The sequence below is a fragment of the Fibroporia radiculosa genome, assembly GCF_000313525.1.
Source record: "Fibroporia radiculosa TFFH 294 genomic supercontigs, scaffold1727, whole genome shotgun sequence".
In the NCBI taxonomy this organism is placed as follows: domain Eukaryota; kingdom Fungi; phylum Basidiomycota; class Agaricomycetes; order Polyporales; family Fibroporiaceae; genus Fibroporia; species Fibroporia radiculosa.
In genome coordinates, this window is record NW_012133317.1 from 135409 (window position 1) to 156889 (window position 21481).

At 49.4% G+C, this 21481-nt stretch overlaps 3 protein-coding genes across 3 annotated transcripts; 2 read left to right on the forward strand and 1 right to left on the reverse strand.

Moving 5' to 3' along the window:
• Window positions 1-1587: 1587 nt before the first annotated feature.
• On the forward strand, window positions 1588-8075 carry FIBRA_03204 (uncharacterized protein; the record flags this gene model as incomplete). The annotated part of the gene is made up of 26 exons (XM_012325049.1): window positions 1588-2143; window positions 2202-2225; window positions 2285-2381; window positions 2440-2535; window positions 2585-2668; window positions 2720-2783; window positions 2835-2936; window positions 2986-2991; window positions 3044-3156; window positions 3208-3379; window positions 3442-3653; window positions 3710-3764; window positions 3822-3889; window positions 3945-4018; window positions 5893-6033; window positions 6085-6121; window positions 6173-6392; window positions 6450-6513; window positions 6567-6722; window positions 6781-6950; window positions 7003-7035; window positions 7095-7277; window positions 7336-7595; window positions 7645-7681; window positions 7736-7872; window positions 7925-8075. The coding sequence occupies 26 exons, from the start codon at window positions 1588-1590 to the stop codon at window positions 8073-8075; spliced, it is 3312 nt and encodes a 1103-aa protein (XP_012180439.1).
• A 133-nt stretch (window positions 8076-8208) lies between these two features.
• FIBRA_03205 (uncharacterized protein) lies at window positions 8209-8920 on the reverse strand (the record flags this gene model as incomplete). The annotated part of the gene is made up of 5 exons (XM_012325050.1): window positions 8209-8271; window positions 8324-8412; window positions 8479-8602; window positions 8644-8751; window positions 8804-8920. 5 exons carry the CDS (start codon window positions 8918-8920, stop codon window positions 8209-8211), a joined length of 501 nt encoding a protein of 166 aa, XP_012180440.1.
• A 303-nt stretch (window positions 8921-9223) lies between these two features.
• FIBRA_03206 (uncharacterized protein) lies at window positions 9224-21289 on the forward strand (the record flags this gene model as incomplete). The annotated part of the gene is made up of 23 exons (XM_012325051.1): window positions 9224-9262; window positions 9320-9616; window positions 9674-10816; window positions 10866-10935; window positions 10987-11166; window positions 11219-11340; window positions 11397-11909; window positions 11956-12253; window positions 12311-12830; window positions 12888-12982; window positions 13037-13105; window positions 13159-15832; window positions 15883-16044; window positions 16104-16113; window positions 16169-16495; window positions 16548-16608; window positions 16655-16718; window positions 16771-16943; window positions 16997-19081; window positions 19137-20536; window positions 20589-20771; window positions 20830-21127; window positions 21186-21289. The coding sequence occupies 23 exons, from the start codon at window positions 9224-9226 to the stop codon at window positions 21287-21289; spliced, it is 10887 nt and encodes a 3628-aa protein (XP_012180441.1).
• Window positions 21290-21481: the final 192 nt, after the last annotated feature.

The window sequence follows — 21481 nt, forward strand, 5'->3', positions numbered from 1 at the left end:
GCTTCAAGGCATGCACATGGCAAACATGGATCCAGGAACACTGGGCTAGAGACCAAGACGGATATCTCCTAATCAGCGGTCAGCCTAGACGAGCACAGTGGCTCGTCGATTGCTCGTCGTATTGGCCAGGCCTGTGCTGCACACTGGCACAGTGAGCCCGAGATGGTGTGTGCCCTCGCCCAGACCTGCAGTGTAAGTCATGGTTTGCGGTACCGTCAATTCTGCTATCACGGCGAGGTTTCTCTGTTCTAGTAGTCCAGGAATGCTACGAGGTGGAGAGTTGGGTTAGCCTGAATGAACTTGATGACCTCGTCTACGAATCAAGAACACTGGCAGTACTTAGAGGTTGATACTATGCATCAAGGTGTAATATGCCAGGTAACAGTTGCACACCTCGATCGATCAACGATCCCTCGCTCCCGTCATCACCAAAAGTCGGGCCCGCCGATCTACATACAGAAAAGATGCTTAATTCACACACTTAGAACCCGTGTTTCAGAGCAATCCATCCTCACATGATTGGACTGAGGGAGCTCTATTATACGGGGTCGGGAAAATGGGCCCTCCGGCTGGATGGTGCATATCCAACCGGAGGCTGCAGCCTTAGTTAAATTCATTCGGAGGCCACTTCTGATCACAGTTAACAGCTCTAAGGTGGGCTTTCTGGCTTAGGTTGAAGTGACCAGGATGTTAGGTTTGCTGCACGCATGGTCTTCGGTGTCTCTTGTAGGCGTGGTCCAGTAAATAGCAAGAATAGGTAAATTATGTTACCCAGGGCGTTGATCGACATCCCTGGGCAGACCACTCGCTTCGATTTCTTCAAGTCGTTTTTCTCACGGTCGCACGACCACCTAGTGGAAAATTACATTTTTAAATCGAGACAATCACTCGATGGGTTGCGTTGAAAATGTTTGAAGCAAGCTGAATTATGTAATTTATGTAAATTTGGTTTATCTCATTTTCTGATTTTAATTCGTGTCATTTTTCATTGGGCCTGCCAAGTTAGCCCAGACGTTGGCTGTTTTCGCAACGGAGCTCCAAATTTACAACGACTGGGTACGAGCCTACCCGGTCGTCAGAACACGCTCTTCGTTTCGCACTCAGAATCTCTTTTTCACCAGAAACCAACGAAAACAGTAAGAACATGTTCTAAGCCCAACTCGCTTGTGGATCTACGCCGCACTGGCCTACTAGCCAACTGCAAGGTAGCATAGTGAACCCGAGACGGCGTCCCCGCCCAGACCTGGGAGACGTGCGCAGTCGATTCTGCTATTATGGCGGAGTTTCTCCGCTCTGGTAGACCAGGAATCCTACGTGTTGGGTTAGCCTGAGAGCGCCGGGATGAATGATCTCATCTATACACCAGTAACACTGGTAGTACTTAGAGGTTGCTACCGTGCATCAAGCTGTAATATTAAGTAATAGCTGCATAGCTGCCCCGATCGATCAACGATTCCTCGTTCCCTAGTCTGGAGGCGGTGCAGCGTCCAAATCCTGTTACATTTACTTCTGTATTCAGCCCATAATCCGTGATCCTGTTATTTCCAAACGTCTTGCTCTATAGCCCGGCCTGCTCGAGCAGTTGTCATGTCCGAAAGCCTTCACATCGACCATGACCAGGAGGATAACCCGCTCACCCCGAAGCCATTGGGTACTGTCTCGTCACCTACACTCGACGCCCTGCTCTCTCCCACCGATCCCGAGGCCCGCTTTCCTACGCCCGCATCCATTGCAGCATCTGATGCCATCGACGACGACGCCCACTTCTCAACTGTCACCCTCAGCAGCGCACGACAGAGCTTAGACTCTACGATATCCCTAACTTCAATAGACTCGGTACATCAGATGGGTGACCGCAGGCAGACGATCAATCTTTCCTCTGCACTTGACGATGCGAATGCACTGGTGATCGAGCCACCATCAGGGCACAAGAAATCGGCTTCTACATCAACTATTCTGTCAGGTTCGAATGTTCCATTCATGCTGTCCCATATAGAGCGGGAGAACGCAGAGGGAGAGGAAGATCAGAACTTGAAGCGGAGTAGCAGACAAAGTCAGCAGCGGATACATGAAGAATTCTCCCGCAAGCACGACGATCTCCAGAGGCAGTCGGAAGATAACGAGGAGAGCACTGTAGACTGGAGTGAGTTTGAGGTGTGCTAGCAAAGTAGGCAGACTTTGACGATTCGCTTTGTCTGCAGACTTCTGGGGAAGCGTCATTTCTGGTGCGGAGCATTCCTATATGCACTTGTCCTACACCGTTCGAACCAACCGAAGTCGATAGATTACCAGAAGTTTGCTGCCGAATACCCCGAGGAGCTGGCGTCCGCTATTGGTCGCGGCATTCCGAAGACAATACGCGGGATGATATGGCAGTTAATGTAGTACGCCTTCGAGGCGTTGCACGGCGCCAAGCTGTCAGACTGACTGCTCTGCTAGGACCGCCTCGAAAGATCCGGAGTTAGAGAGTACATATTTGAAACTTATCAAAGAGCCAAGTCCGCATGAGAAGGCCATTACGAGGGATCTTGGAAGGTACTCCTTCAGTGCTAGGTTTTGAAGGAGGATGTTAAATGGGTTGTAGGACCTTCCCACATCATGCATTCTTTACCGATGGACGAGGAATTGGTCAAGAAAATCTGTTCAACGTGCTCAAAGCATACTCTCTGTGGGTTTTTGCATTGTGCTTCTAGCAACTATACACTAAAAGGAAGACAAGGTACGACACCCAAGTCGGCTATTGCCAGGGATTGCCATTCGTAGCAGCTGTTTTGTTGTTGCACGTAAGCCCTACTTCTGATACTGGAAAACATTATTTACCCCAGAGTGTGCAGATGCCCGATGAGGAGGCGTTTTGCTTGCTGGTCAGGCTGATGTATTCGTATGATCTAAGGGGCCATTTCTTGCCTGATATGCCCAAACTACAACTGCGGCTTGTAAGTCTTCCTGTCCTAGATATATTTTTCTTCTCATATCATTTTTCAGTTCCAGGTATTATCCATCCACAGGCCAGAGCTAGTCCTTCCAACTTATTCAGCCATAGTTTGAACGTCTGATAGAAGAGCTCGCACCGGTTCTACACGTGCACTTTTTGCGCCAAGGTGCGAAGTCCAGCATGTACTGCTCACAATGGTTCTTGACAATGTTCAGTTACCGGTGAGTTCTGCATATTTTCCGGGAAATTGAGCTGTTTCATTCTGCCCCTAGTTTTCCTATGGATGTGGTTTTCCGAATATACGACAATTGTCTGGCAAGTGGTATAGAAGCTATGTTCTCATTCAGTCTTGTCATCCTCCTCAAGAATGAGACGCGCTTGCTCGAACTCAAGTTTGATCAGCTTATTGCGTTCTTGAATGGCGCTGTCTTTGATGTATACAAGGTACGCACTATTCGTAGCTTTTTCTCGTTAGGCTTCCATCCAAGCACTCCTCATTTTTCAAGCTGGAGTCGTCCGCGTCTACGGGCGACAATGCACAGGACAATGCCAAATATAATGTGGACCAATTCATCAAGGACGGTTTCGCACTGAAGATTACATCTTTTATGCTCGACACTTATGCGCAGGAATACGATGAGATGATCCGCGTTCGAGATGCAAATGTAATCGAAATGGATTCCCTTCGGAACAGTAATCGCAATCTGTCAATCCAAGTGTATGTAGCTGCCCTTTTCTTCATTCATCGACTGTGGTTATTGACGATCTGGTTAGAAAAACATTAGAGTCCAGTCTTGCGCAGCTTAATGCCGAACATTGTGAACTCTTGGTACGTGGTCATGGATTCATAATGACTATTGGTTGACCTTATGACTGGTGCGGCCAGAATGAGCTTGTGAGGGCTCGCCTCAAGCACGAAGACTTAGAGTCGGAGCTTGTGCGATACAAATTATTGTATGCTCTCCATGCTACGCACCAAGAAATTTTTTGACTGATACTGGTCATCTAGATACGCAGAAGCCATGCACAAGAGCGAAGACGCAATGTCATCCCACCGAATATCCCTCGGACTCAACAATAGAAGTAGTTCGAGCGCCCGATGAGTTGGATTCACGCCTTCTTCTGTCTTCCTGCTGCGCTTTGCTGTCAATATTGCATTCATCGCACTCTTGTATCATTGATTTTTATTCCCGGAATGTAAGCTTTTGCCAATCTACTCCATGTTTAGTGCGCCATACATGGAACCATTTGGTTAAGACCCGCCCAGTCACTTTCAACGACGTCACAGTTATAATACTCGCTGGCCACATAAATTGTACTAGTTCACGTCAATGCCAGCGGCAGTAGGGGTTCACGCACTTATCACCAATCGAACCTCTTCGTCCTGAGTAAGATGTGGTCCGGAGCAAGAGCGGTGAAAAATGTTTGCATCCTCCCTCACAGCTCTAGCGCAGTAGTCCCCCACTGCACGGGTTGCTGGGTCCTCAATGATGAGCGCACTGGCGCACGCACGACATCGCATTGTCCCACGGTGTATTGTCGCAGTACGTTGGGGGCAGCCGTGCCAGCGAGCCAGTAGTGGGCGTACTTGCGGGTGTGGGAGAACAGGCGACCCGTCAGCCAGGGGCAGTTGCGCGAGAAGAGGTCGTAGCGATGCGTCCGCCCGTGCACGATCTCTAGGAGAGTAGGCGAGAGCGTTCAGGGACGGGCCGGCGTGTGTGGGCTGTCCGTTTGCAGCGAGATAACCGAGCTGTCCTCTGCCCGCAGTTAATATCTCGCAGTCGTCACTGAATGTGACAACTTGGCCGATTTGGTGGACCCCGAATGACTGATCGCTAAGTAAATGCGGGCGAATGAGGACACCGTCTAGATTGGGCTCGGTACGGAGGCGTATAGTTAGTACAATGCACTGGTGTCCGAACAATCCGGAATAGAGCTGTACAAGAACATTCTCTTTACGCGCGACTTGAGAGTTCTCGATTCCTTCAATAAGAGAGTATCGGACAAAATCACTCGCCTCATGGATAGCATGAGCGAATTCCGTGACGATGCACTGGGACCGCTGAGGCCAAGTATGCGGGCGAGGTGTGACTCGGTCCGAGGACTCTGCGCAAGATTTTGGGATGAAAAGAATTTTGAGATCTAGATTATTGTGAAACTGGCCGTGTTCGAGCTACGGGTTTGTTAAGGTCTAATATACGGGGACGCTGAATCATCCCGGGACTACGAGCCGTTAGTACACCACTGCGAACTATTAGGACATACTAGTCCGATATAAGGACCGATTGTGTGGAAGAGAGAGAGGAACGAATATATATATGACTTAGCAGTTAGCTAGCCACTTTGGCTGGTCTTTGACCCAACCTGAGCGGACAAGTTGCTCAAGGGCTGAGACAAGCAACTTGATTGGGCCAATGATTAAGTGAAATGAATAATATAAATTGCCTTTACGTAAGCTCTAGTTCTAAGAAAGCTCTCAATCTGGGCGGGACTCAACGCGCACATAGCACATAGCACATAGCTCATCCTTCTCGAGTCGTCAACCTATCAAGTGTGGACGCCATCCTCATGTCCCCCGTTTAGCTGGTCTTTCTTCTCCGCCTTCGCCATCGATGTTCAGCCTGGGCCGCGGCTACACACATCTAACAGCGACGCATCTTCGGGGTAAGAACACCCTCAGATTATGTGTCACAAGACACGCCCCGCACCGCCGTTCAAATTCGAGTTCGCCGTCAATACCATCGAATCAGACTTTTCGTCCCAGAGGACCGCGGACATGGCTCGTTTGGACTGCCGTCATCCTCGCTCTCTCAGGATCTGGTACTATTGCGTACCAGTATAGTCAACCGTTTCGCCACACAACCTTAGCGACCGTGCGATGTTCGCGAGTTGCCAGTACGTTCCTGTAGAGCTTCTTATTCGGAACTGATCATGAACTGATTGTCACACACATGTAGAGGCTGCAATTCTTGGAGCCATAGACTACAAGTTAACGTTTGCAAAAAGCTACGAATCAGACGAAGCACTGCAGGATGCATACTCGCAGTGTCATGAACGCAGCGCTGAACGGGTATTGAGAGCGCTCCTGGCAAATGGAGGTATGTACATGCCCGAATGTATCAGTCTCTTTTACTAAATTTCCATCGTAGGCATTTTCATCAAGTTAGGTCAGCATATAGCATCACTGTGAGTGCGACTTCCTGCGCTCGATACATCGCCTCTAAAGCGGTCCGATAGAGTAGTGCTCCCGATTGAGTGGACGAGTACTATGCGCCCTCTTCAGGACAAATGCGAACCTACACCGTACGAAGACGTAGAGAAGCTATTCTTGACAGATATGCACCGGCCACTATCTGAATATTTCGATGACTTTGATCCAAACCCAATCGGTGTAGCAAGTCTTGCACAAGTGCATGTCGCAAGGTGGAAAGAGACCGGCGAAGAGGTTGCAGTGAAGGTGTCTCCTCGTGCTACTGGTTTCTGATAGCTAGTGTTCATACTCTGGATCGCCTAGATTCAACATCCACATTTAGACGAATTCTGTGAGATTGACATGGAAATGGTTGAGGTGTCGCTTGGTTAGATTAAATGACTGCTGTGTTGAGTGGATTATGCTGACGACGTCATGTAGGGTGGATCAAGCACTGGTTCCCCGACTTCGAATTTACTTGGTTGGGAGAGGAGATGCGAGAAAACCTACCCAAAGAAATGGATTTCACGCATGAGGCTAGGAACGGATTGCAAGCCACGGCCGATTTCAGTAACATCAGAACCTCTTTATATATTCGTGAGTAACCATATATACTGATCCTAGGCCATGCACAATCTCAAGGAGTGGTCTGTAGCTAGAGTTCTACGTTCTGGAAAGAGACTACTCGTAATGGAGTATATCCAAGGCGGCCGGGTTGATGACTTGGAATACTTGGCACAGCATGACATAGACAGGAATAAGGTAGCCTTGGAGTTAGCGCGAATTTTTGGTCAAATGGTTCATCTAAATGGATGGTTTCACGCAGTGAGTGTGCTGCGTGATACTCCTGGGTCATTGAAAGCCTGATGATATATAGGACCCACATCCAGGTACCCTCTTCCAAGCATTGGTCACATATACCTAACGATTCATCCAGGAAATCTCTTGATACGATCTGCACCTCTACAGTCAAAGTCGCCTTACAATTTTGAAATTGTTCTACTTGATCATGGCTTGTATTTCGATCTGGATCAGGAGTTACGAATCAACTATAGCAAGTTTTGGCTCGCCTTGATTGCTCCTGCCACGCCGGAGACCATAGCTGACCGCAAGAAGTATGCGCGGCTCGTGGGTAATATCGACGATGCCCTTGTGAGTCATTCTCGACAGAATATGTGCTTAGACTGGGACTACTAAACATATCGTATAGTATCCGGTATTTGAGGCTGCGCTCACCGGTAGGGCAGTGCTCAAGGATCCGGCGACAGACGAGTTTGGAGGGTCTGCAGACAAGGCGGGTTTTAAACGAGGGACAAGTATGACTGATATCTCCGCCCAGACTGCAGCGGAGATGGAGGCTATTCGCAAGGCAGTCGTAGAACAAGAAGGTCTATTGCTTTCGGTTTTTGACGTATTGAGGAGAGTACCAAGAAGAGTGTTGATGGTATTAAAACTGAACGATCTAACAAGGTAGGCCGAATGAGTCGGCTCAATAGACATTTATCTGAATTGATCGCAGGAGTCTTGATCGCGCGCTTGCAACAACACATTCTAATGTAAGCGCAGTGCTAGACTTCATTCCGTGCATGGCTCAAGCATGTACAATGTAGGTTCGGGTATTTCTAGTAACAGCCAAATACTGCACTCGAGCCGCATGGGAGGACACAAGGAGACAACTCATATCCCAAATGCGCGAGAATGGAATCATGTCTCTGGGTCTCTTATACGACTACTTCAGGGAATGGTGGTATGTCTGTCTGTGCATGTGTCGATATCACGCATGGACTGATCGCGCGCAGGCGATACGAGAGGACGTATAGATCTCTGACTCTGGCAGAGATATGGATGGACTTCAGAGCCTACACGGTCAAGACTAAGGCTTGGGTCTGGGGACTCTACGCCGTGGGAGGATTACAGGGGGCACATAAAGCTGCTGCAGGACTAGCTTAGGAGCATCTACACCAGGACATGGAAAGGAATTACATGTATATTCTTCGCCCTATAATACAAGATGCCAATAACAACACAGAACATAGTAGAGACGCGAACACTTATCCAATTATTGCAACTATTATACACTCCGTCATTTCTTGGCCTTCTTGAACAGTATGTCAATTACTTCCGAGCTCTGTTTCAGTTTATTCCACTGTGTACGAGATATAGTAAAGACAGCCCAGTGGAGATGGCGAGTGACTGACCTGCTCCTGAGAAAGCGTAACCCCTTTCTTGCCAGGCTTTTCATCCCCTTCAGGACCATAATACTCTCGAATGTCCAGGAATACGGATCCTGTGAGGAATGGTCAGTTTCCCCTTCAGAACGCGAGGTATGTTGTACACATTCCTTTGAATGCACGAACAGTGGCACGGCGTTTCTTGCCGAGATCGAGGTACTTATCACCTTCGTCATTGTTTTTGACGTTCAAGGTAATTCCATCCGCTTCCTCCTCACTTTCAGCAAGGGTTTCTTTAGCTTGAGGCTAGTTGTTGACAGGTTAGTCGCGTCTCGAAACGGAGATACCGGGTCGCGTGCCTTAGAGATACTCGTTCGCCTTTTCTTCGGCTGTGGTAGCGATCCCTCCTCGCCGTCAACAGGAACGAAATTCTCTTTTTTCTTAGGCTGTTTAGACTGAAAGTGCACTAATAAGTGACGGCCACCTTCTACCAAGGGCCAGGCCGACCTGTTGACTTTTGGTCGCTTTTGCCTGCTTCACGGGGTGCTTAGACTTCGAATCAGACGGAGAGAACTCTGTTTCTTCCTCGTCGTCACTAAAATCTTGACCCTTGCGTTTGACCATGGTTGTATATGAATGTGAAGGTAAGAGGCAGGTGAGAGTCGGACGCGTCTGAGCAATGGGCATCGCGTCAAGAGCGTGTAATGGGTCGCGTCTTGTGAGCGTGGGAGATTTTTCCATAGAAGGCCATGGCCTTTCGCCCACCGCGTAAGCCCCCTGCAGGAAAGTACTAGCCTACTTAGCCGCCACCGCAGAGTCTGAGTGCTCTTGCGTCCTGCTGCAACCATTACTGCGTAGAATCCACAAACAAACAGGGGTGCTAAGAAGCTATACCATCTCGTATCCTCAACTCGTCTGTCGAGGAACATGAGGATCACTCACAAGGCCAAGAGGCCTTTGACTCCTGTGAGTAAATTCATCTTTGACCTCCCTCGTATATTGATAAACGCCTGCTGTTTCTAGCTTCCCCAGGTCGCAGAACTCATAACTAAGCTACACGACACCCCTAACGAAGAACTCCATGAAGTTTTGAGCCAGATGGATGCTTGGAGATGGCCGCGGTCTGATTTGAACGCGTGGATCAAGGTACTCAATAAATTCGACGCCATCCTGGAAGAAGTGATTCGAGATTACGATCTCGACAAGCTGCAAATTAACGTGTTCACTCCGGTGACCAAAAAGACTGTATGCGAGATTCTCCGATTCGAACGTCTGCTGCTCGAGAATTCGACCAACAGGAAAACGTTCAACTCTTATGATGTAAGCGGCCATTTCCGACCCGTCCACATGTTGTGCACTCATGTAAAATTTTTGTAGCGGTTGAACAGCTTGATGCTTACGTCTGATCTGGATGTGCTTATCCTCACTCTCAATCTCTTGTTGCGCCCCGCCCAGCAATACTCATCCCAGCCTGCGGTACTTCACGCGCTTAGTATCTCGACGCCACGCCTCACTTCACTCGCAAGGCGGTGGTCCAATCTACGCGAATACGATATCAATCTAGTGGATCTTGTCACCGAGAAGGGCAAGCCACAGGTCGAAGCCCTACCTACCGAAGCCCGAGAAGTCAATTTCACGTTCTACAAGAATGAGAAGTTGCCTTTACCTACATACAAAGACAAAGGTCAGAGCTCAGAAGTGCAGATGACCGACGTCGTTCCGCAAACCCCAACGCGTAAGGGTGGTGCGTCCTCAGGTGCTGGCTCAACGGCGCAAGGATCCTCTTCGGGGGCCGTTATTGTTCACATCGAGAGCAGTACTATCGAGTCTAAAGAACCCATGGACATCCTAGCCGACGCCATGGAGATGTACTCCGTGCCTGATGACGAGAAATTCGAGCTCTTGACTCGCATCAGAACCGCTCGTGCTTTAACACCTGCGTACTCTTCTGATCGCGAGAAGCTCGTGATGATTCGTCTTCTTGCTACAGCCATCTTTGGGCATACTCACGTAGAGTCGCAGGCCCAGTCGATGCTGTTCCTCTACGAGCCTGACATGATTACACACATCGCAGAGCTTCTCCAATTGGATCGGGACGTGGATGTGCAGGTACAGAATGTCGCAATCGCAGCCCTCGATTCGCTCGGTCGCTACAGGAACAAGATCCAAGACGTCTTGACAGCTGTTAACGCTGGGGTGAATCATGGTGTCTTGATGGCTTTGTTACGAAAGACCGTTGTAGATGTGGCCCAGCCCACTTCTACGCTTCCGCAATTTTTTGTGGAGTCCCTACTCTCCTTCGTTACCTTTGTTGCCACGCATGCGTCTGGGGGTAATATGGTTGTTGGTGCCGGTTTGGTACCTCTGCTAATCCAAGTGATCGAGAATCGGCTACCTAACCGACTATACGTCGTCTCCAAGACGATGCAGCTTCTGGATAATGTACTCTATGGATTCAACAACGCCTTCCAGTTGTTTTGCAACGGACGCGGTGTTGAGGTCCTAGTAGACAGGATAGAGGTGAGTTGTGCCAATTATCCAAGCGATCACGTTATAGATGATCGTATAGTACGAAGTTGAATTGGATCTTGCGCAATGCTCCACTGAGGAACCCTCTCGTGAAGTAGTGATTTCTTTCGGTACGTACATGTACTGTAATAAAGATAGCCACTATTTATTGTGCTTTCCAGGGAAACTTTTAGTTCCTCGTGCCGCTGTCTTAAAGCACACTCTTCGTTCAATGCATCGTATGATGCAGTCATCAGGCACAGCGGAAGGCCTGCGCGGTCTCTTGGACTCGTCACTTCTGAGGTCTGCTAAGAAGATTATGGAAAATAGGACAGTCTTTGGTCCTAGCATTCTCCCAATCGGTACGTGTTCTGGGGGTTGCTCGTAGATAGATGCTAACATAATCTTATGCAGTCATCAACATCATGGCGACGTTTGTGCACAATGAGCCTACATGTCTTTCGGTCATCCAGGAGGCAGGATTACCCGAGGTTTTCTACGGTGTCGTCGAGTCGGGTGTTGAGCCCGTTATCGAGGTGAGTGATACACAGCGAGTTTATCGGATATTTCCGCAATTGAAATTCGAGGACAGGTCATTCAATCCATTCCGAACGCTATTGGCGCGCTTTGCTTGAATCAGGCGGGTCAGGATCAGCTTACCGCTCGCCCATATATTATCCCTGGACTCTTGTCCATTTTTACTTCGGAGCGCCATCAAAGAATTCTACAGGACAAGGAAAATGCGGTTCTCATTGGTACAGCGATCGAGGAATTAATTCGACACCATCCGTCGCTGAAGCAAGCTGTGTTCAATGCGATAAAAGCAATTATGGACAACATTTATCAGATGGGCAATGATTACGTGCCAGATGAGGATATGAAACAGTGGTATTTACTATTGCTTAACTCTCCTTCGCAATCCGCCAAAGAGGCTACGATGGACGCGGATGTGGATATGGCCTCTGCAGAAACCGCCCAGTCTCAGCGCTCCGCCCCTACCAACTCCCAAGGAGGTAGTATCAATGATGCAGCCTCATTGCCAGGTGACGATTCGTCTGGGTCCCATGACAATATAATCGTGTCGTTCATTGATGTATTTGGAAAGGTATGCGACGTATTTGATCGTGGGGAATGTTGCTCATCCGTTTTAGTTTTTGGAAGGGTTTTTCCAGTGTATACCGCATTGCAGAGACTTCGTCACCGACGAAGAGGCTCTGAGTCGATTTGGGAAGCTCACCGCGTTACCATGTCTTCCCTACGACTTCGTGAACAGTTTGGCGTCAGACTCGTTAGTTCAGGTTGTGCGCACCATGGCGGAAGTCGCACCTGGTGAAACCGTCAGCTTTTTGGTTCGTCTCGTGCACGAATCATTGGCCAGCACGAAAAACTTTTGGAGTTCCATGAGAGAAGAATCTGAGCTCCTGCAGCTTGTGAATGTTTCTGATAGAGGTACGCAATTGATACCCCTAAGGCAGGATGGTGGATTCACATTGGTGCCCGTCGCAGAGCTTCAGCGAGGCAACGACCGCGTCCGGCAGTATATTACTCTTTACATCAGAACATCCCTACTCTCTGACATCTACTCTACTGCTGGGTATTCTCATGGAAGAGCAACTGCAACCTTACTACAATCCCTAACAGGCCCGTCAGCACACAATATTCTGCCCGATCTGGGCGCGCTTCACAGGACATGTGTGTGGGAGAACATAATGCTTAAATCAGGTCTAGCGTTACAAGGAGTAGATGTTCCTGCGCCCGCCGATGTTACTGCTTTGGACCCGCATTCTTCTTCAACCGTCACGCCCACCGATACCCCACCTATATCTCAGGATACCTCTGCCCATACTCTCCCCTCCACGGCTAATGGTGCACAGGGCGAATCTTCTGTACCAGTGGCGTCTGACTCGGTCACTGTAAAAGACAACAGTGCTAAATTGCAGAACGCAAAGATCGCCAAACACTTGGCTAGTCAACTACCTACTTGCTTAGCGCCATTCTTCCAAGGCAAGGCTGATCTACTCCTGGGGTAAGGTTCGAGACTGACGCAATTTTTCATAGCTGTTGTGAGACTTTTTCAAACTAGACGCAACACTGATTCTGCTCAGAAACAGAAGATTCAAGAAACTTCTTTGATCCTCGCTGACATTTTAGTCAAGCATCTTGATTTGCACACAGTTGGTCAGTCGCTTACCTTGGCCATATTATACCAATTTTTGCTGACTGCTCGCTTAGCTGACAAGATGTCTGTGTATGCCTATCATACGGTGATGCTTGGTTTATCTACAATCTTATTAGTGGATGGTATGTCATTCTTCTTTTTACAAAGATCTAGCTGATTTGGGGGTGGTCTGTAGAGCGTGCAGCCCAAAAGACTCTTTACACTGTTCTCTTGGCTGCCTTCAGTCGCGCAGGAGGCATCGATGCTATACTCCGCCTCTGCAATACTTTCGTTCACGCCATCAAAACCATGACAGATGTGAGCCCAGAGGACCGCTCCCATGTTGCTAAAGAAGAACTTGTGCACGCTTATGGCGGGTTGAAGGTGGCATTGCATCTCCTTCATCCCGTTTTATCGGCCAAGCCCCTCTTCGACTCCACTCAAACGACACTACTAGTTTCATCCGAGAAGAAGGACTCCGATCCTGATTACTTCGAGCCTCGTCAATTCTTAGTCCGGACGAGAATTGCCGCGATGCCCCTCTTGGCCGACCTATGGGGGGCATCTTGGTTGTCATCGGCACCTCTGGGTGTCAGCAAATCAGTGGTCAATGTTTTAATGGACGTACTCAGCATGGACGGAGAGGAGGCTAAGGACCCACCGCAGGGTGGGGCGCCGTCGCTCATGTCGAACGGTTTTGCTATAGCTCGACCAGCTGGTCCTGATGAAAACCGTATTCGTCAGCTGGTAGATATGGGCTTCCCAAGATCTGCAGCAGAACGAGCTCTGGTTCGAACTCGCAATAATGTCAATGCTGCCACGGAACTTTTACTAGCGCACCCGTTCCCACTTCCTCCGGATCCAGAGCCTCAAGAACCCCCCGTGGCTGCAGATGCGCCTATAGAAACCTCTGGGGAAGTCACTGCCGGTGCTGGAACCGAAGCCGAGGTCCCTGCATCATCAGTTGCCGATGAGCAAGCGTCGTCTGTCCCTGTAAAATCCACGGAGGATTGGATAAAGGAGCTCAACGCGCTCCGGGACCCCCTGAAGGATACTATGGGCAGGCAAGCTCTCAGGCTCCTTGACGAACATCCGTCACTTGCATTCGACGTTCAGAAGGTTTTCGTCGGGCCATCCAATGGCTATCGTGAACAAGCTGCCCTGCTACTGATCGATGATGTTAAATCACTTTCCTCTTCAGCATATGATGTTCAGGAGCAATCGATGGCTGTTCGGTGCCGTCTGCTGGCTCTGGCACTGAATGATCCAACATCTCCTTTGACTCAGATGATCGATAGCGACGCTAACAATTTAATGGATTCCATGCTTGCATTGCTTCTCTCCAATCCTACTAATATAGAAGGCCATCCAACGGTACCCAAGTGGTTGGCTGCACACTTATTAGTCGCAGAAGCGCTGCTCACTTTGGGAGAGGAACCTCGCAGCATTTCGGTGCCTAAAGAGAACGAAGCCATCGTACAAGAGTCACTTTCTGTTGGACGCGATCATTCAGAGGCCAAAAATATTTTGTTCGACTTTTGTCTACGACTGCTCGCGCTGTCTACAATATCAAAGGACGATTTACTATCTGCGCTTAGACTTTTCGTCTATCTGACTCGAGACCACAAGATGGCCGAAAAATTCGTTCACCGAGACGGGCTAGTTCTATTATTCCGGTACATGCAAATTTCAGCTGGGACACAAAGCGCCGCAGGCATACAATCGCATATTGCCATTATTCTGCGTCACATCGTAGAGGATCAATCCATTCTTCAGCATGTTATGCGACAAGAGATTAAAAGATTTTTTGCTCATCCACGCCATCGCGTGCTGGATGTTGGAAATTATGTCACTGGCTGCGGTGCGCTTGCGCTCCGTGATCCATCCACCTTTATCAATGTCACACAGGAACTTTGCCAGCTCTCACAGCCATATTCTAACTCCAAAAGCATCAGTCTTAGGGCAGAGGTCAAGTCGGAAGCTCCGGTCACGAACAAAGGCTCCGATATGCACATTGACGACCCCTTCACTACTCATACGCAGACACTTCCCGACTTGGAGGCACCCGTCCATTTCCTCATTGCTGAACTTATGAGATCGCTCAAGAGAGGTGGCGCACCGGAGACGTCGTCAGCTGAGATGCCAAAGATGGCGGGATCAGAGGCAGGAGTTCTCGATGGTCCATCCGAGCCCTCTGCAAATGCCCTCAAACCGGAGACTATAGAGCCATCTTCTCTTCTGGAGGACGACTACGTGTATTCCTGTTTCTTGATGCAATGTCTTTCCGAGCTTCTCTTCTCTTATGATGCTTGCAAGATCGCCTTTTTGTCATTCTCCCCGAAGCGGCGGACGCAGATACCCGCGAAAGATGTTGGAATGAAGCACAGGACTGCCGCGATACAGTTCCTTCTCATGGAGCTTGTGACATTCGGCACCATCGATCCCCAGCCCTCTTCTGAAGCAAGAAAGCGTATTATGTTGTGTAATTGGGCTATGTCTGTTGTTGTGGCACTTTGCGTTGACACATCGCTCACGCACGATATCAAGGACGTTCCTGCAGAGCTGATCTCTGTCCGCAAATTTGTTTTGGAGGCCATTAGTCGAGCGTTGAAAGACCTTCCGGCATCGGAGCCTCCAGAGCTTCGATACAGTCGCCTTCTCGCTCTAGCGGATTTATGTAACCGGCTGTTGACAGTGCGATTCAATAGCAACACTCGAAAGCCACACGAGGAAGCCCCTACGCACATCGCCAAAGTTATGCTGGAAAAGAATTTCGTGGCGACGCTGACGAATGCTCTTGCCGAGGTCGACCTCAATTACCCCAATATTCGCGGTGTGGTAACGGGCTTGTTGCGCCCGCTTAATTTCCTGTAAGGCACACATCGTTCCAGTTTATTGTTGCTAATGCACCGTGTCGTAGATCAAAGATTGCTATCAAAATGAGTCGTGTGTCTGACAAGTCCAAGGAGTCATTAGATGAGAAGGTCGAAGATGTTGAATCGGTTTCTTCAGAGGAAGATGACACAACAGAACATGACGGCGATGAGACACCTGATCTATACCGGAATTCCTCTCTTGGTTTGTAAGTACATTCCAGTATCTCTTTGAATTAGCTGAGTAACATCGTCATATTTCGTGTAGGTTTGGTGGCGTAAGTAATTTGTATGAGACATTGATTGGTAAGAGCTCATTTGAACATCCGACAGGAAATGGAAGATGTTAATTTCGGACCGGACGACGATATGGATGAAGACGGCGAGGAAGCTGACGAAGACGTTGATATGGATTTCGGCGATGAAACGGGAAGCGAGGATACGTCGCATACCGATGACGATGTAGAGGATGACATCGAGAATGCCATTGAGAACGAGACGGATGAAGATGACGATGACGATGAGGAGAGTTGGCAGGATGAAGAAGAGGAAGAAGAAGAAGGTTTGGTTGCGAATGACGGAGGTGATCCTGAGGAAATAGGTGATGAGGAAGAGGAGGAGGAAGGAGAAGGGGACGATGGAGAGGATGTGATGTGGCAGGTATTTGCATTTCATATGCTCGAGATCGCCTCTTGCTTATATCTGCGACTAGAGCATTGCTGTCGCTGATGACTTGGTGGATGGTGCCGCGGATGAAGGTGATGACGACGAAGGTACGAAGCCGATTCCTATCTCTGTAATTAGTGCTCATAGCGGCAGATCCTGTCCCCATCATGCCAATGGACGCTGACGAAGAAGCAGATATGGCGTCAGAGGAGGATGAGTGAGTCACTGACGTCATATTTTTGGTTTTCTGTTGTCCTCATAATTCTCAGATACGGCGATGAATTGGGAGTCGCGGGTCATGGGCCTATTGGCGGTAATGTCTTCGAGCTCGCAACGGCTGGCTTTGCTAATGTGTTGAATGGTGGAGCGGTCAACGCCACTCGAATTGCTCCGCCAATACTGTGGGCCGACCCTACACGTTCTGGCCGCCGCCGAGGCATAGGTGAGACTATGGCACTTAATTCCTTGCCTACTTCTTACACTGTTTGGTATTAGACGACGATATGGATATTTTTAGTCGAATCCGCAACGCACCCATATCTTCTGATGCAGCCACACATCCACTCCTTGTTGATCCTGCTACCAATTCGACTCGTGGGTCAACTGGCCAGGCGAGAAGCACCCGCCGATTCCAGAGGAACGTGATAGCAACCAACAATCCTCACGATCTATTGCAGACAATAGAGGACGCGATTGGCGAGGGCGCGCTACAGCTGTTTCAACACATCGTTTCTCACCAACGTGGGGGTGGTGGCGAGACTATACGTATCGATGTTCCGTCAGGTACTTTAGGGCCTTTACAGCGACACGGCCGTGGAACAATATCGGCTTCTATCCGTCTGGAGCGAGCACCACGATCGGGTGATACTCGATCAGATAGTCATAACCTTGACCCGCTTCTAACTGTACAACGATGGCTAGAAGAAGTTAAGATGGTCCATGGCAAGTTCGAGCAAGCCCGACTATCTAAGCTGAGCAATCACGTCAACGTCGTCCTCATGCCGGCTGCTGTGGAGGCTGCCAAGCAAGCTAAACTCGTCGAGGAGGAAGCTGCACGACAAGCAGAGGAGCAAGCACAAGTTGATCAGGCTGCTGCGAAGGAACAAGAGGAAGCGGAGAGAGCTAGAGTGGAACAAGAACGGCTTCAGCTCGATTCCGAAGTGGCCCAGGGACCGGATGTCGATCCTGAGCAACAGGGTTCGATGTCGGTAGATGGGGATACTGACATGGTAGATGTTTCCCAAGACGCTCCCATTGAACCGGATGAAAGCCAGGATACGCAGGACACGACACAGGACGATTCTGCAGTTGTAGCTGAAGACGGTCCGGCCGCGGAAGCTTCGAGCAGTGGAGCCCAACGCATAACTGTGATGATTCATGGAAGTCCTGTGGACATAACCGAAACCGGCATAGATCCTACGTTCCTAGAGGCGTTGCCAGACGATATGCGAGAAGAGGTGCTTAATCAGCATGTTCGGGACCAACGTGCCGCCAGAGTCGAGCGTCCGGCCGATTCACATATCAGTCCCGAATTCCTTGATGCCCTTCCGCCAGAGCTCAGAGCCGAGATACTGCAACAAGAAAGCATTGAACGTGCTCGACAGCAAGTCACCACTGCTCAGCAAGGAGGCGGTGGAGTTCCGGCAGATATTGATCCCGCCAGCTTTATTGCTAGTCTAGATCCTCACCTTCGACAAGTCGTTCTCATGGACTCTGACGATGGCTTGATTCAAAGCCTGCCGTCCCACATACTAGCTGAAGCCGGAATTCACCGAGAAAATGCACGGCAAGCACGTGCTCAACCTCTTGCAAACGCTGAAGTCCGTCCAGCCACAACTCAGCACTCACAGAAGACCGCTGTATCACGCGATGCTATACAGCTGCTGGACAAATCCGCTGTAGCAGTACTCGTGCGGCTCCTCTTCTTTCCACATACTCTCAAAAAAAACCTGTTGTACAAAGTTTTGGTCAATCTATGTGAGAATTCCAAAACGCGCACGGACCTCTTCAATTTGCTTCTCAACATATTGCAAGACGGCTCGGGCGATCTTGCGTCTATTGACCGAAGCTTCGCCCAAATGTCTGTCCGTAACTCGAAACAGCCGCATACACTCACACCCAAGTCGGTTGGAAAGCAGCGAGTCGCATCTGATTACCTTGGAACACTTGCTCTTTCTCCAGGTCACAACGAGATAATCCCGGAGCTCATCGTGCAACGGTGCTTGGAGGCGCTCACGTACATTGTCAGCGCTAACGAACTCTCGTCTCTGTTCTTCCTCACTGAGCATGAATTACCATTGGGACTTCGACGCACTGCGTCAAAGAAGGGGAAGGGAAAGGAGAAACAAGTGCCTCAAACACACTACCCCGTTGTTCTGTTACTTAGCCTCCTGGATCGCCCGTCTATTCTGAGGACGTCCTCTATCGTGGAGTCAGTGGTAACTCTTCTTGCTACAATCACTCGTCCCCTTGCAAGCTTGAAGGATTTTAACAAAGGGAAGCCTGAGACGCAAGACCTTATGGAAGCGTCTGCCCCATCAGCTGCGCAGTCAGTAGTTGTTCCATCAGAATCTATCGATAGTGAGTGTTCCAGCTGGAAAATCAAATTTCGTACAATATAGTAATATCATCGTAGCTTCAGCCCCTGCCGAGGAGCCCGCCGCTGACGACCAGACAGTGGAAGCAGGTCAAGGCCCTTCTTCCGAAGAAAAAGTCCTTCTCGCTCGTCCCCCAGTCATCCCCCATACAGTAATGCGCTTCATCGTCAATATCTTGACCGCCGGCGAATGCTCTGGACGAACATTCTCGCAAAGTTTGGCCCTCATCCAACACCTCTCTTTTGTTCCGGATGCACGAGACATCATTGCGAACGAGCTGCGCTCAAGAGCTCAAGACTTTGGCCAGAGCCTATTCACCGCATTGGACGAACTTGCGATTGCACTTCACGAATCTCAGGGCGAAGTCCTCGCGAGCTCCATTGCGTCAAAATTCTCGCCAGCTTCATCTGATCAAGCAAAACTTCTGCGGGTATTGAAGACTATTGACTACATGTACTCGCCACGATCTACGTCGTCACCGTCGAGTGCAGTCAGTGATGCAGATGTCGAAAAAGTACAAGGCATATACGAGTCATTCAGATTTGCGCCACTATGGCAACGTCTAGGTGATTGCTTATCTTTCATCGAAGAGAAACCAGAAACGGAACACATCGCAACTGTCTTATTGCCTTTGATCGAGTCCCTGATGGTCGTATGCAAGTATGTCGGTGCAAAATCCGCCGCCGGAAGTGTTGCGCGCATATTGAGGGCATCCGCCTCTCCAAGATCGCCCACGTCTACGCGCGAAACAATGGAAGAGCTCTTCGTCACTTTCACCGATGCTCACCGCAAAGTTCTCAATCTCATGGTCCGCAATAATCCGTCGCTCATGAGCGGATCTTTCTCGCTATTGGTCCACAACCCTCGAGTGCTAGACTTCGATAATAAGAGGAATTACTTCAGTCAGCAACTTCACCGACGACCACATGCGCGAGAACACCACGGTACATTGCAACTGAACGTCCGTCGACCGCGAGTCTTCGAGGATAGCTTTCAATACCTGCAGCGAAAGACGGGTGATCAAATCAAGTACGGGAAACTCAGCGTGCGCTTTTACGAAGAGGAAGGGGTTGACGCCGGTGGTGTCACGCGAGAATGGTTCCAAATTCTCGCTCGACAGATGTTTGATCCCAACTATGCACTGTTCCAACCCTGCGCGGCAGATAGACTCACTTATCAGCCGAACAAAGCATCTTGGGTGAATCCAGAACATCTCTCCTTCTTCAAGTTTGTCGGTCGTGTGATAGGCAAGGCGATCTACGATGGACGACTACTTGATGCCTATTTTGCTCGCAGTCTTTATCGGCAGATTCTTGCAAAGCCTGTTGACTACAGAGATGTCGAATGGGTCGATCCTGAATACTATAACTCCTTGTGCTGGATTTTAGACAACGATCCCAGTGCGCTCGAGTTGACCTTCAGTGTAGAGGCAGACGAGGTGTGTGTCCTTGCTTCTATATTGGTCTAGCCCTTGTCTAATTTTTCCCTAGTTTGGCGTTACCAAAATTGTAGATTTAAGAGAAAATGGCCGATCTGTCGCCGTAACTCAAGAGAACAAGCGGGAATTTGTCCAGTTATCTGCCCAGTATCGACTCTATTCATCCATCAAGGATCAGATTGAAGCACTACTCACTGGTTTCTATGAAATTATCCCGAAGGATCTCATCGCAATCGTATGTTCTTCCACTAGCTCTCGAACTGTGCACACTGAGACTATGCTATTATTTGCAGTTCAACGAACAGGAGCTCGAGCTATTGATTTCCGGTACGCCTGACATCGATGTCGACGAATGGCGAGCTGCAACGGAGTACAATGGCTACACGAGCTCCGACCCTGTGATAGTTTGGTGGTGGCGTGCTTTAAAATCGTTCAACCGAGAGGAGAGGGCTAAGGTTCTGAGCTTTGCCACTGGTACATCACGTGTCCCACTTGGTGGTTTCACAGAGCTCCAAGGTGTCCAAGGTGTCCAAAGATTTTCTATACACCGGGCGTATGGTGATCAGGACCGCCTGCCACAGGCGCACACTTGTGAGTTGCCCTGCCCTCTGACATGCTGCTCCCGGCTGAATGAATTGTTCATTATTAGGCTTCAATCAAATTGATCTACCGCAGTACTCATCGTATGAGATGCTTCGGCAACAGCTTCTGCTGGCGATCAACGAGGGAGGAGAAGGATTTGGATTCGCATGAGCATGAGCATGAACATGTAGTCATAGCAGTAGGGGGAGTCATCATTGCATTTAGTAGAAGCCACACATCATCGTGTATAACATTCAATCGTAATCATATATTCCATTTCATATCTCTGAGAACCGTGCGGATCAGATCTGCACTAGTCCGGGTGCTCTCGGAATGCCCCTTCTGAATCGATTCTCCGGTGAT